The 14,429-nt window shown below is 38.4% G+C and overlaps 3 protein-coding genes across 3 annotated transcripts; 1 reads left to right on the top strand and 2 right to left on the bottom strand.

The window, feature by feature from the left end:
- Window positions 1-946: 946 nt before the first annotated feature.
- Window positions 947-3,785, bottom strand: LOC122640486 (CASP-like protein 2B1). The gene is made up of 3 exons (XM_043833702.1): window positions 3,400-3,785; window positions 1,958-2,090; window positions 947-1,382 (listed from the first exon to the last, which is right to left on the bottom strand). The coding sequence occupies exons 1-3, from the start codon at window positions 3,642-3,644 to the stop codon at window positions 1,143-1,145; spliced, it is 618 nt and encodes a 205-aa protein (XP_043689637.1). The 5' UTR covers window positions 3,645-3,785; the 3' UTR covers window positions 947-1,142.
- Window positions 3,786-7,553: 3,768 nt separating this feature from the next.
- Window positions 7,554-10,031, top strand: LOC122640489 (transmembrane protein 256 homolog). The gene is made up of 5 exons (XM_043833704.1): window positions 7,554-7,673; window positions 7,758-7,828; window positions 8,018-8,098; window positions 8,260-8,303; window positions 9,744-10,031. The coding sequence occupies exons 1-5, from the start codon at window positions 7,634-7,636 to the stop codon at window positions 9,841-9,843; spliced, it is 336 nt and encodes a 111-aa protein (XP_043689639.1). The 5' UTR covers window positions 7,554-7,633; the 3' UTR covers window positions 9,844-10,031.
- Window positions 10,032-10,697: 666 nt separating this feature from the next.
- LOC122640488 (glucan endo-1,3-beta-glucosidase 4-like) lies at window positions 10,698-12,885 on the bottom strand. Its single transcript, XM_043833703.1, has 3 exons — window positions 12,722-12,885; window positions 12,178-12,429; window positions 10,698-10,815 (listed from the first exon to the last, which is right to left on the bottom strand). The coding sequence occupies exons 1-3, from the start codon at window positions 12,786-12,788 to the stop codon at window positions 10,781-10,783; spliced, it is 354 nt and encodes a 117-aa protein (XP_043689638.1). The 5' UTR covers window positions 12,789-12,885; the 3' UTR covers window positions 10,698-10,780.
- Between the last annotated feature and the right edge of the window lie 1,544 nt (window positions 12,886-14,429).

Here is a 14,429-nt window from a genome sequence, read left to right on the forward strand (position 1 = left end):
TTCTTAACTATTAAACATTTTGGGTCACATATCATAGTCAGCTGTATAACTGTCCTATAAAATTTTCCTTTTAAGTTTTGAAGGATACTTCGATTATAACACTCTACGCGCACATGTCCACTTCATCTATTCTACTTTAAATTAACAATAATGAACACCAGTTACCGCAAATTTCTTTCCAACCCTTTTGTTTTCAATGTTTTGATTGATGTATATTGGAGCTGTGTGACATCTGTAGTGCTCTTACCATGTTTTGAAGTTTTCTGAAGAGGAACCTAATCTCTTTCACCAGTATTGTTTAGATATATGTAGATGGAACATGGAAGAAGGGATTTAATAGGATTTTTTTTCACCTTGAGGGGTATTTACTTGTTTAAGCTGATTTGTCTTCCCACTTCCCTGCATAGGTAAAGGAGATAAGCTCATGCAATTCTTAGAGGCCTAAGATCTGAGCTTTCTATGGGTAGCCTATTAGCAGAAATATAGTGCAGATGCAATAATCTAGTAGCTAGACTAATGCATTTTGATGAAGCACTAAAAAGGATATAATTAGATGGAACACTTTGCCTTCAGCAATCAAATATTATGGCTGAAACAAATCAGTTCTCCAAAAGTGTTCTTTTGAGATGCATGCTTCAAATTTAAGCCCAATTATCTACACAGTAAGCATAGTTTTAACCATGGTTCAATCAAAATTTTGCCAAAATATTTTGGTTTAGACAGAAATCGAGACAGAGGGGACAAATGGGGTAGAATCACACCCGTAGCAAGATTTGAGATCTGCTCTGATACCATGTCAAATTCCAACCCAGAAAACTAGTCTTAGGGACTCACAAGTATATGATCCCACTTCCAGCCAATGTTATCCAACAAGTCTTACTTAAGCTGTGATACATAAGTATTAAGAGAAGATTATATGACCATCTTTGATACACTGATTGATGTGGGAGAGGATCAAAATATATGTTATTATACAATCAGGAAGACTTTGATGCACATATAAGAAGCGCACCAGAAGTTGCGGTGTATACAAGTGGTGTGATCTGTCGGAGCCGAGACAACCAGCGACAGTGAAGGCAAGACGCAGAGGCAAAGGGCTACATCCCTACAAAACTACCAACTTCCACTATAAGTGTTATTCTTTACTTTCTACTAGAAGAACTTCCAAACAAGCGAAAGAGGTTGAAGGCTGAAATACAGGAGAGAGTGACCATACTAAGGCAGACCACAGCTGCACTCACAATCCCCTCCCCTACTTGGTTACAGAACTTCTGGTAGATATTGCATGTCTTCATCCATTGCAGCTCTGGCTGCCCAAACTCCCCTATCACCGCTGATTGTGCCACCGCTGCTATGGCAGCCACTGTCACATAAGCCATCACCTGTGTCACACAGGTCACAGCCCTTGCTCACAATTATGATAATTCAAGACAGATACATAACAAATAAATTTAAGTATCAGCATTCTAACCCCTATCATATGTTCTGACTTTCAGAATGGTTTCTTTCAAAGATTCTATAGTTCGGGATTTGGGAGGTCTCTACTCTCCTCCAAGGTTTCAAAAATCTGGATTGGATCAATTGGATCAGCCGAGACCAAGGTTTTATAACAAAGAATCGGGATCCGGATGGGTCCCCAATCATAATCAGCCTAGATCAGCCCTGGAATCGGTGTTTTAATAACCTAACCCTAGTTTCTGTACAAGGATTTGACGAGGCCGATCTCGATTCTTGAAACCATGGTCCGAGGCCGATCCTGATTCTAGCCGATCCGGCTCGGCCAATCCTCTTTCAAAAACTAAGGTTAGGGCACATATGGGCCAATTTTTACCAGTTCCTCACCTATCTTGACTGGGACCGATCCAGATCCTGATTCCAGGTTTTTAAACCCTGCTCTCCTCTGTTCCTTCCTATCTTCCTTAAGGTAACACTAAATTTGTTCAAGAAAGTGCTTCACCTGATCGCCAGAGAAAATAATCCAAGCTAATGTTCTGTTGAAGAGAATATTTCCCCTAATCATACTCACAGCACAACGCAACCCTTGGATGAAGGAATATGCAGCTGCCATCGCATTAGCTATCACCAAAAACCTGCATGAGTGTATATGCGTCAGTCCATGTCCATGGTTCAAAAACATACACCAAAAATCAAATCTTTCTTAATAATGGATGAGCAGAGACAAGACTTGGTGCATGTTTGAATCCAATTCTGAGTTCTGGGTCAAAATTAGAATTCACTGGTTGGGGTGTACTTGTTTGGCTCCAATTCGAGGAGTCAATTTTCAGAATCATGCCATCTAATTCTCATTCTCTCACTTCTTCTTCTTCCTCTCTCTCCCTCTCTCAATCATACCAACCATTTCGATTTCAGGGTTTAAAAAAAGCAACAACCTAGTTGGTATGGGTTGATCCTTGCAAGGTATGGGTCTCTCTCCCTGCATTGTTTTGTATTATCCTGTGAATGGTCTGAGCTCATTGATTGTTTCCATTATTCTGTGATGGTGTGGGCTTCTCTTTCTTTACTCTGTTCAACTTGACTCTTCCACACATCCCTCCCCAAGACAGGCCATTTTATTAAGATGTGCCTTCTATGAGTATTTGCCATGTTAGTCCATGTTATTTACAGGAACCATACATGCTGATGTGCTGAGAGCGAACTTCAGCACAACGGTAAGGTTGCTCCATTGCGACCTAGTGGTCCAAAGCAGGGGTAAAGTGGCGGGAGGCTTGTGCACTGGGTATTTCTTTTTTCACATGCTGATGTGCTATTTATGTTCTTCCAAAGACAAATTTGGATATTAATCATGTAAATCTCATATGCATGTCAGCATGTCCCATTTCTGGTGAATCTGTAAGCAGATATTAATTGGGAAGGCTTAATATTATAAGAATTACTTATATTTGCAGATTTATGTCATCCGACCAAAACTGCAATTCTGAGAATTAGCCAAAATTAGGAGACACGAAACAGCCATTACTGAATTAGGGAAGGGAAGAGATAAAATCGCCATTACTGAACTAAGGAAGGGAAGAAACAAAATAAAGCATTATTGAACTATGGAAGGTTCTGTCAGCAAAGGCTTGAATTGAATGTTTTAATTCAAACATAAGAAAGTAAAACAACTCAAGTTCCTTGTTAAAGTTACATCTGGTTATCCAGAAGGTTTTAGTTACGATGAAAAACACGGGAATCAGTGAGTATGCTATTGGAAAAATGATTCTGAGGTGACCTAGAATTGGGGAAAACTCCACATTTCTTGACACCTAAAGATAGCTTAAGGAGAGAAGATATCAAACAAAACCCAGGGGTGAAGAGCAAGTAGCAGATTAAAAACTCCAATAGAAAGCAAGAAAACCTTTCACTTTCGATCAATCGAGAGAGAGAGAGAGATGGACTTACACAAGAGCTTTCATGTCGGTGTATTTGGCCTTCTTTTGGATTGAGAAGATCACCCTGACCTGTGAATCTGACGCCAGAAGAGCGGCAGCGAGAACTCCTAGTCCACAAATGACACACCTCAGGACCAACTCTGCAACCCTCAATCTCCGATCAATCACCTTCAAATTGCTCCCATGATAGACTATCACATTTCCTGGGCTTACTCCAACACTCATACCCATAGTCCTACGTCCACTGCTACTCATCTTCCTCCCCAACAATCACTTGAGAAGATCCAAGCAAAAGCCCACAAATGACAAAAACCTTATACCACAAACACGAACTATTTGTAGAAACCAAAACTCTGATAGCGTTTCTTGCATGCAACAACTACCAAAAAACACAGTAACCCACTTGACTAGGGCAGCCTTACCTTACCCTACCATACCCTACCCTACAAATTTAAGGTCATTCATGAGGAAACTTCACAATCTAGGCATCTGGGTCTGCATTTAAGGACAGGAGACAGAACACTGGATACGGGCACAGCAGCCAGAGTCCCAAACTAGCTAGAGATTTCGATTTATCTCTCTGGGGAAAAGAGAGTTTCTTGGGGATAGTCAAGACTTCAGACTGATCTGACTTCTGGAAGATGGAAACCCAAGAGAGAGATGCGCCTTAAATTCTCATTAAAGGAAGGCGTGGTGGAATTTATGATGATCCATTTCTTCTCTGTAGAGCTTTATGGGATGATATGCTTTGATAGGTATCGCCGAGATATGGTCCTTTGTAAGAAGTAATAACTCAAGAAGAAGACCCAAGCAAATAGCAATGGCGAAGGTTGTCCTTTTCCCCTTTTTTTTTTCCTGAGATAAAGAAAAATTTTGTTGATTGGTGGGGGAGACAACAAGGGATGAAGAAATGATTAAAGTGGGACTATTTTGTTTTCTAAAACTATGGCTAGTGAGTTGGTGAGGGGCTGTTGGTGGTAGTGGTTTAATTTTTGGGTTCTCAGTGTTCACATTGTATTGGGATTCAAGTGGTTTAATTTGCAGTTTCTTAATTCTGCAAAATTTTTTTTTGTTTGGAAGTGACGATGATGATGACAATGATTATAAAGACGATGACAAAGCTTCAATGCTCCACCTTTAATAGGTTCCTCGATTTGTATGGTTGGATCTCATTCCCATTTTTAAATCTATGGTTTCATTTTATGCTCAAGTAGATATCAATTGGTTCAGTTTTGGTTGATTTTTTTTTTTTTTTCCTATTAGGGTAAGAGTGGTTTAGACATTTAATGATCAATATACCTTTGATAGGGTAGAATGACATTATTGTCTTCTTCTTCTCGGTTCTCACCCTCCTCTTCTCACCCTGCACTGCCATCTTCCTTGCAGAAATATTGTCCAGGTTGTATTCAATTTTAAATGGTTTTCTTGGCTTCAGGATAACTCTATCTGAAAATGGAACAACACAACATGCGCATGAAGAATAGAAATTTATGTACTAATGCATTCTCATCCTTGGAATTTAGAATGCATTTTTATTTGAGCATGAAAACATTGTTTGGATGCATGTTCCACTAAATGCATTCTTGATTTTACATTCCTGGTTCCCAAAAGAAAAACAATTTTAGATTCCTCGTATTCTTTTTCAGTATTTTGTCGAATTCTAAAGATATCAAAACTCAAGCAAACCAAACTCAATACAATAGAATATAAAATAGATTGAAGGAAATACATTTAAATAGACCATCGTTGAAAAATCAGGTTTTTTGACTCGACTCGTCTTCTAGAAAAACCTAGTGATTCGGTCTTGTCAAACATGATCAAGACAAATCATGTTTTTTAATTTTATAATACAATAAATATGTATAAATTAGTAAAAAATCATCAAAAGACAGAAAAATATGGAAAAAACAAAAAAAAATAATCACATATCAATGCATTTTGAATTTATACCATTGAACAAGAGAAGGGAGTCGAGGAGTTGAGACTTTCTTATTGTTTTAAATTATGGATTTACTATTTTGTTAACTCTGTTTTTAAGTGAACTAGTTTACAATTCTTTTAAAAACGACTACACTCGTCGATTTTGTCATGACTCGGGTAAAAAATACTGAGTCTTATTTGACTCAGACCAGTTATGATCCAGTCTCATCAATTTTGTACCCTGTTCTAGTCTACACGACTCTTAATCAGGTTTTCAAATTTTTTACTCGACTCGAGCGACTCGTCCCAATCAAAACCCAGTTTTCCAACTATGAAATAGACAACTAGATCCCCTCCTCATTTCCAAAAAAAAAACTAGATCCCCTCCCCCTTCCCCCCTCCCCCCACCCCCCCACCCCACCCTACCCCACCCAATCCAAAAATAATAATAATAAATAAAACAGAAATAAAAGCATCAAGCTAGGAAACTTCAATGGCCAATGCATAATTTCTTTGTTTCATCTGTTCACGAGCTTCGTTTTTTGACTTAGATGCCATGTCAATCTGCCTAATTAGTTCCTCAACAATTTCATTTGTTCTCTTGATAATACCATACAATTAGCAATTCTTTGTACTTTTTTTTTGGGTAATTAATTCTTTGTACTTTTGAGATATAGGGAGTCCGGAACTAGAGAAATTATTGAAGCCACTGAAGTCCCCCGAGAGCTTCTCAATACCAGTCATAATGTCATGAGTTCAATGAAATCAGACATTTATCATCAAAAGCCACAACCTTGGCTTGAAACTTTAATAAAGGCTTTATTTCTCTATACAAGCATTTCTATGGATGTTGACAAGCCTCGTTAGGTATACTGCACTTGAGGTGTACTGTACATGAGGTGATAAAAATTCCCCGTTAGGGATGTGTTCATCTATACTGTGGATAAGTTCTCCAAATCTCCTATTTGACTAATAGGAGAAAGTTTTCCGTCCAAAAGTGTGATCTATCTCAGCATTCCCATGAGTCTATCTCTCTCCTTCTCATATGAAAAGACACCTCTACCTCTTTGTTTTGAGGAAGAGAGAGATAGACACATGAGAGTGCTGTCGTAGGCCACACTCCCGAACAAAGAACTACTTCCCAATTAAGGGTGTCAATATGTACAAATCAAAACCAAAATTTTTCATTAGCTAAAAATGAAATGGAATCTAATTTATTCGATTTTTATTTGGTTAATATATTTGATCTCATTCACTTCATACAATATGTATGCATTTTTTTACCCAAAAAAAGAAAGGCATGATTTTTTGTTCTTAGGTAAACCATAAAGGCATGAATTGCGCAAGTTCTTTCGGTTAAGATGGCATGCACCTTGGAGGACATAAGACTTCTTGATCAATTACAACCTCGTGAAAATAAGTCCCACAATGTATGAAAACTTTTCAACCCTTTGAATACAACTCAAGAAATAAATCCATACAAAGGTAATTTCACATAATTCAACAAAAAAACACATGATCGTAGAGTTTAGTATGGTTTAAGTTTGGTTCAGGTTTGATTTATATAATTTAGATATTATTTGATTCGATTCAAACTAATTTTTTTAATCTAAAACCAAAATCAAACCAAATGCAATTTCACTTTTCAAAACCAAAATCAAACCGATTTTTTTTTTTTCTGTTCGATTCGACTCAATTTTAAATGGCTGGTTTCAATAACGATTCTAAATTGACACTCCTAAGAAGAAGAGTATGAGGGGCGACAAAGAGAGGGCATGGATAAACATCTTCACAATGACAGCGGCATGTGAATCTTTTCCCTTAGAAAATATTGGTGACAATTTTTCAAAGGCTGGAATGTGGTAAAAGAGGCAGATCCCAAAGTGTTATTATGTTCTCTAATAAAGTTTCATCTCAAATAAAATTGGATTGAGTTTTCCTCCACCCATAGAGGATGATTCACCCACCATCCTAGGGTTCACAAACTCTCCTAGGGTTTTTGTTTGTTTCAAAATAAACTCCTGATACCCTTTCCTGCCCTCTCCCACCCTGCCGTGAATGAAACTCAGTCCTCTCTGACAATGTGGCCATGTGGTTCTCAAGGGTACTATTATTGGGATGTGGCGTGGGAGATTCCTCCCACACTGACGGCGTGGGAAACCCTCTGCCGTCTTCTTTTGTGGAACGAACGAGTATCGTGATTCGTCGACTCGTAGTAAGCAGAAATCCGAGTTTCCAACATCGAGTCTTCGACGTTCAAACTTCGAAGTCCAAGAGAGGAAGTCGTGCGCTAATCTTCTGTTCGCACATCTGCTCGAGCGACAATGGATCCTCGTCTATGGCACAAAGTTGCTGCCATCTCTGGTACTCTCCATTTCCCTCTCACTGCTTTTATTCTTTTTGTGACTCCCTGAATTACTCTCTTACAGAGCTCCAATTTCGAAACAGGAGTTGCAGCTCTTGGTCTTGGCACCTATGGATCCCATGTTTTCAAACCTGAAAACCCAGTTTACAAAGAGGTATACTTATACTTTGATCTTAATTTTCCGATATTGGTTATTTCGTCCTTTTTAATACAGAGAATAATAAACGAAAATAAAGAAAGAGAAAACGGGAAGTAATCCATTCGAGAAATTTTCTTGATTGCTTGTATTTCATTTGGAGCACATCTTTGATTACAAATTTGTTTTCATTCTGTGAAAATTTAGGTTTGGCACACTGCATCCCTCTACCACTTGGTTCACACGGCAGCTTTGGTTGCAGCTCCCGTCACCAAACACCCCAACATTGTAAAATACCCGCTTCCATTAACTGTCTGATTTCATATGTTCTTTGCCAGAATTAGGTCATGAGCGTTGATTGTCGATGCACAGAAACAGGAAATTTGTTCCTTCTTAAATTTTGTATCATTTTGAAACAAATTTTGTTATCTTCTTGTTGTTTGGTGTAGTTTGGAGGCCTTCTGACCGCTGGAATTCTGGCTTTCTCGGGAACGTAAGTGCGAAGTCCCATTTTTTTTTTTTTTTGTTACTTGATACGCAAGTCATAATCTTTAGTGGGTTCTTTGCAACCATGCTAGATTCTGAAGTGATTCATTCAGATTTGTGGGGATTGATGGTATTACTTTGAATTATGCCGATGTGTGAAAAGCATAGCTTTCACAGCGTCTATGCGATCCTATTTGTTGGAGGGAAGAAAATCAAGGTGACACCGACGAGGCGTCAAGGGGGGTTGCCTAGATTTCCAGCGAAGGGTGCCTGAACACCTAGTCGACGCCTTGACAACAACGATAAGAAATATCTGTCTATTTCTTAAGCATGGGATGAGATGGATCAGGAGAAATACACGCTTCGTTCGAATCCTGAACAGTAGAATTGAATCTACTCTCTTCTAGCTCCTCCTTTTAGGTTTAACAATAGGTTACAGCGGCATATGATAGATCTCTATTTTACTTAGCATGCACCTATGTCTCAAAAGTCTTGTTGCCCTTCTTCTGATCCTGAATGATTCTTCCTTTCAGGATTTGCTAGGGCCATGACTTACCTGAGGCCCAATTCAGAACATACTCAGATTTTTACAACTATTGCTGGTAGTTACAAAAATCTGGGGGCAAATTGAATGGGTATGGTGGGTTTAATAATGCTGTTTTGTCCTTGGACTGCTCCCATTGTCTCAAACATTAACTTATTGCTCTAAAACTTCACCAGACCATGCACTAATTAAGCCTCTTCATATTAAACTGTATTGTGTGGCCTTGGACAACTTCGGTCAAGTGCTTCTGACTATGTCGTTTCCTAAAATGTAGGTAACTTTTCTTTTTATATGTGATGAGTGGAATCAAAGTCATCATTGTTCTTCAATCATAATTTGACAATCTAAGATGATTCTGTGAATTATGGGTTAAATGATAGGATACTATGATAACTTTTACTGGCTATGGTGTTTACGCATACATGACTGTCCTTGCAGCTGGATGTGGGGCAACTAGTTTGTAACCTAACATAGGTATCTTCCAGCATAGTAAGGAACCTGGTGGATGGTCATAGTGATTGTTAGTGATTTCTGTTTTTGCTTTCACTTTTCTGCCAAATGGATGGAACCCATGTTGTAATTCAAAACAAAATTCCGTAGTCCTAGAAAGTTATTGAAATGCCCAATTAGGAATAGGATTTATTGTTTTGCTACTCATTGGCATGTGAATGTAATATTTGTTTGGTGAAGGCACTAGTCTTGGCAGGGGGAACAAGTCAGACTGTATAAGAACCATTGCTACCATCCATCCCTTGGCTGAAATTTGATTTGGCTATCCTGAAGATTGAAGATTTGCAATATTAGAGCAAAGAACCTTCTAATAATTTGTTTATATTGAATTTATAATGTTTCCAGCTTAATTTTTCAATTAGATAAAAGGAAATTCCTATTGAGGTTTTGCAGGTGTTATGCTGTTGCATATCTTGAAGACCGAAAATATTCTACTTTGGCTCCCTTTGGAGGCTTCGCATTTATTGGTGCCTGGGCAAGCCTGCTTTTCTAGATCATTGAGCTTCCTCGAAACAGCATCAAGGCTCACCTTAGCTGAATACCTAGAATCAGCAAAATGCTTTGGTTAAGAGATTGAAGAGAAACAATTAATGTAAGCTTTTTGTATTTGGTTTGGGGTTGGACAGTTGCCAATGGATGCTTAATCTGGTAGATGCATATACGGTTGTTATCTCGTGGATAGAAGGCTTGTGAATGTTACTTTAATCCACAACTGGACAGGTTGTCCTTAACCATAAATTTAAAGTAAATGAAAATAATTGTGATATCAGTGATGGATGTTGACTGGTATTTTACTGTTATAAATACTATTATGACAGCAGTTCTGACTAAGTTAATAAGAGTGGGTCTTGGGTTTTTCCAATATTTTGCCCAGCTCTTGAGCAATTTGAAGGATGAACTGCTGGTAGTTGGTATATGTGTCGGAACGTATTTTCACCATTTCTGGATTTCTTTTAGGGGTGGGGGAGAAGATTTAGGCTGTGTTTGTTATGCATCTTTTGATAGATTCTGGGTCTAGAATGTACTCTGAAACCCGGTTTTTCTCTATTTTCTCACTTCAGAATGTGCTCTAGACTCAGAATCTATTCCAAGAATGCATACCAAACACAGCCTTAATTACGCGTCTAGTTGCATGATGATTCAAGTTGACTTGATCATTAAGTACCTCTTAACCTTCGGATTTCTGACTGCATTGATGCATATATTGAAGATATTTCAGTTACATAATTGATGGAAATTTAGCCTTTGAAAGAAAGGGGATCCTTGTTCATTCTTCACCAACATTCATTCAATACACTTGTCATACAAGAATGAAGAATATCCATGACACAATTGATATATATGATCGAATCCCTCAACAAGGAAGAAACTGCTTCCAATCTCAAATTCTACATGCAGAAAACACTGCTGAAAATCCTCCCACTTCTATGTCATGGAAGAAACTCATAATGACATGAATTATGACCTGCAACCAAAAAAAAAATAAAAAAAAGGAAGGTTATGATCTCTACTTCACAATCTGTAAATGATGCATATTAACCACTTAAGCATGATTAACAAACAAGACTGGGTTGGCTATAATCTATCAGGTGACTTCACGGAACAGATGAAGAACAGCCCCCTCTTTATGATGTTTCATGTTTCAAATGTCATGTTAGGGCCATCTATCTACTTCTAAGTCACTGCAGAGGATCCCCTACATGGAAATTCAGGATTTCACATGCTTTTAGTCTTAGTAGCCCTCACATGGGTTACCAATGGTAAGTCTCTAAACTTTTATATTGTTGGTATACTTTATTGTTATATTTTTGTAATTTAAATCCCATCAGAGATAACACTCCCATTACTTAACAGTGCTGGATCCACTTTAACGCAGGCTTTTATTTGTTGTAAAGAAAAACATGAAACATGGTCTATCACACAGGATTCGGGTCCTCTGTAGCACGACACAGTATGTAGCACACCATTCAACGGCAATGTGTGTTCGAACAAGCAACCCAACACACAGGCAGGATGTTGGGCTGTATGTCCGAACACATAGGCCGTTGAATGTGCGCTATAAAGGAGCCCTACGCCTATAACCAAATGGGGCTACACATTCCAGGCACATGCACTTGCTATTGCTAATTCATACCACCATGTGATTCATGTTGTCGTTACTTGGTAGACATGCAAACTACCTTATTGACTAAGTACCCTTTTCTACGGACTAAATCCTGGGTGTACAAAATATTTACTTAACTGTTCAAGTCTTTGAACTATGTTCGCTATGGGTAATGGAAGTTTAGCTCTCTTGTACCAAATCAAAAAAAAAAATTTTAAGTCATAAATCATGACTCGTGATTAGGATTTAAAAACTTGGAATCGGGATCTGGATCAGCCCTGAGATCGGTTAGAATTCTTGGCCGGAATCGATCAAAACATGCCATATCCCTAGTTTTTGTATGAGGATCGGCCGAGCCGGATTGACAAGAATTGGGATTGACCGAGCTAGATCGGCCAGAATCGTTCCGATCTGGAAATGATGCTCATGATCATCTGGTATGGTCGATTTCGGCAGGTAGAGAATTGCTTAGTGAGACCAACAGTTTAAGTAATCAGAATTGAGGAATTAATCGGCAAAGAAACTCTATTATCACTGGACTGATTCTGCCAACCCATCCGGATTCCTTGAACAGTGGTGGGAGCTGTATAACAATGGGTCACTGATGCTTGCATCTGAACCCAAGTAGAACAGATCTCTTCTTTGAAATAAGGGTTAAAAGAATAAAACCAATGCAATCAATGTGATTGAAAAGAGGAATAGAAGGATTTCTTTAGGACTTACTGGGGTCAAGCTGTGTGATCATGGCAGCACCATTGAAGTAACAACTTCCCCCTTTATTCTTGAATTTCTGATAGTAGCTGTTGAAGGCATAAGAGGCATGGTCCTTCAAATTATTTGGGAGGTAACATGGCTGCTTCGGTTGTATCTTACTGCAATCAGCACCACCTTTCCCACAAGCCCAATCAATTGCCTTCTGCAGCTCATTATCTGGTGTCTGTTCATCAGCTATGCACCACTCCTCAAGTTGCGCATCTAATGTTTGCCAAAATGACAGAAATCAGAACAAGAGAAAGATAACACAGATCAATGTGGCATTGAGAGAGAGTGAGCCAAAACCCAAAATTAGAAAAGCAAATTAAAAAAAAAAAATTCATCAATCATTCATCACTTAAGATCCAAAGTTTTCTGCTCTTCTACTATTAAGATTCAGTTTTTCATGAATGGGGTTATCTACTTTCCTCTTAAATACAGAACTTCTAAGCTTAAACACGAAGAACACAGATCAGACTGAGAGATAAAATCAAATGGGTATTGGCTATGGTACCTGATTGATGCAGAATTACCACAAGGAAGAGCAGAGCAAGAAGAATACTTGGCATCACAGACGACATTGTTCTTACTGAGCTCTATCTGAGGAAGAACTATCCAAATAGTCCAAATAGTTCATCCTTATAAAGAGAAGCAATGAGAGAATATTGAATAAATTCGCAGCGTTACTCCTGCTGCTATCCAGTAACTAACCAAAAAAAAGGCAATAATACGTTTCTTTGGTTTTACGTAACGGTCGACATTCATTCTTTGGAGAGATTTACACTGAATTTCCAAAACTACCCTTTCTTTTCATATTTATTTTATAATAAATAGTTAAATATATAATTTTCCTAAACTAGATCGAAAAATCCCACTCTCTATTATACGGGGAGATCTAAGCAAGGTTCAAGGTATTGGTATCATATCGGCCGATAAATTTTATATCACTCATATCCAATTTGATACTTGACTGATACGGTAGTTGTGTATCAATCCAAGGGCAAAATGTTTAAAAAAATAAAGGCAAAACCGTCCATTGCAGCTTGTATCAGCAGATCAGTATCGGTATCAACTCGGACCAATTCTGACCCTGATATCGTGATTTAAATCCATTTCATGTACTCTTTGATCACCAATCTCGAGCATTTGAAAAGTGGGATGGATGGTTATGTGTCGAAGCCAATTTGATCTTTTTCTTATCATCAATCTTGAGAGCATCAATATAATCCCCTAGACGAAGAAACCTCAAGCACTATAATGGTCACAAAAGGAAAAAGGTAAATATTCTCCTTCTCTTAACAGATCTGTCATTGTGACCCAATAAGACAAAGAGAATTAAAAAAAAGGACGTATCCAGTGCACAACATGGTTTTAGTGTACGGTATCGGTAACAAGTAAAATTGATACGATATCGATACGGTAGTGACTTGGATCGATTGTATCGGACAAAATTATCCCTGAATTTCTTTTAAAAAATAAATTTTCTAACCATTTTACCCCTTGTCCGTACCGTACTACCAATATTGAATCGGCACGATATTAGTATCGATGATTAGCAAAACCAGTACGTATCGCCCGATATACGATACCGATACTTAGAACCATGGTGCACAAGGCTTCCACCACTGTGGGGTCTAAGGAGAGTCATAATGTACGTAACTTTACCCCTGCTTTTGCAGAGAAAGTGCTTCCAATACTCCTTTTATAAAATATAAGGGGAAGTATTTTTTGTCTAGGTGTGTGGCTCTTATGCATGCCCGACATCAAGTGGGGTTTTATTTGCACATTTTATGGGAGGGCACGGGGCAGTCATTTTGCCTCCATGTGTCTGGGCACAGGACATACGCTGCCAGACAGACTCCTTTGTCCCAAAATATAATTTTAGAGAAAAAGATTCTCACACTCACAATGTGGGAATTTTTTGCCACTCTTTCTCATCCTAACCATTTGAGACTTAAACTATGTGGGCCTAGAGATTCAAAACATGAAATAAGGATCTGGATTGATTCCAGCCAATCAAATCTGGATCGACCAAAATCGGCCAGATTTTGCCCTAACACTAGAATCTTGGAATGGATCGGCTGATCAAGAACAGCCAGAGACAGGTTTGACCTCGGCTGATTCAGCTGATCCAATACTGATTCTTGAATCCCTATATAGACCTCATCACGAAATTGTTCCCATGCCATGATTGGTGTGGCTTGGGAGATTCCTCCCACAAT

This window comes from Telopea speciosissima, chromosome 9 (genome assembly GCF_018873765.1).
Source record: "Telopea speciosissima isolate NSW1024214 ecotype Mountain lineage chromosome 9, Tspe_v1, whole genome shotgun sequence".
NCBI classification, from domain to species: domain Eukaryota; kingdom Viridiplantae; phylum Streptophyta; class Magnoliopsida; order Proteales; family Proteaceae; genus Telopea; species Telopea speciosissima.

Coding starts and splice junctions, on each gene's coding strand:
- LOC122640486 (XM_043833702.1), bottom strand. CDS start 3,644: ATGAGTAGCAGTGGACGTAGGACTATGGGTATGAGTGTTGGAGTAAGC. Junction 2,091..3,399: donor ACCGACATGAAAGCTCTTGT/GTAAGTCCATCT, acceptor ACACTCATGCAG/GTTTTTGGTGATAGCTAATG. Junction 1,383..1,957: donor TTATTTTCTCTGGCGATCAG/GTGAAGCACTTT, acceptor TGTGTGACACAG/GTGATGGCTTATGTGACAGT.
- LOC122640489 (XM_043833704.1), top strand. CDS start 7,634: ATGGATCCTCGTCTATGGCACAAAGTTGCTGCCATCTCTG. Junction 7,674..7,757: donor CAAAGTTGCTGCCATCTCTG/GTACTCTCCATT, acceptor ATTTCGAAACAG/GAGTTGCAGCTCTTGGTCTT. Junction 8,099..8,259: donor TCACCAAACACCCCAACATT/GTAAAATACCCG, acceptor TGTTTGGTGTAG/TTTGGAGGCCTTCTGACCGC.
- LOC122640488 (XM_043833703.1), bottom strand. CDS start 12,788: ATGTCGTCTGTGATGCCAAGTATTCTTCTTGCTCTGCTCTTCCTTGTG. Junction 12,430..12,721: donor GGTAATTCTGCATCAATCAG/GTACCATAGCCA, acceptor GGCAAACATTAG/ATGCGCAACTTGAGGAGTGG. Junction 10,816..12,177: donor GATCACACAGCTTGACCCCA/GTAAGTCCTAAA, acceptor TTTTGGTTGCAG/GTCATAATTCATGTCATTAT.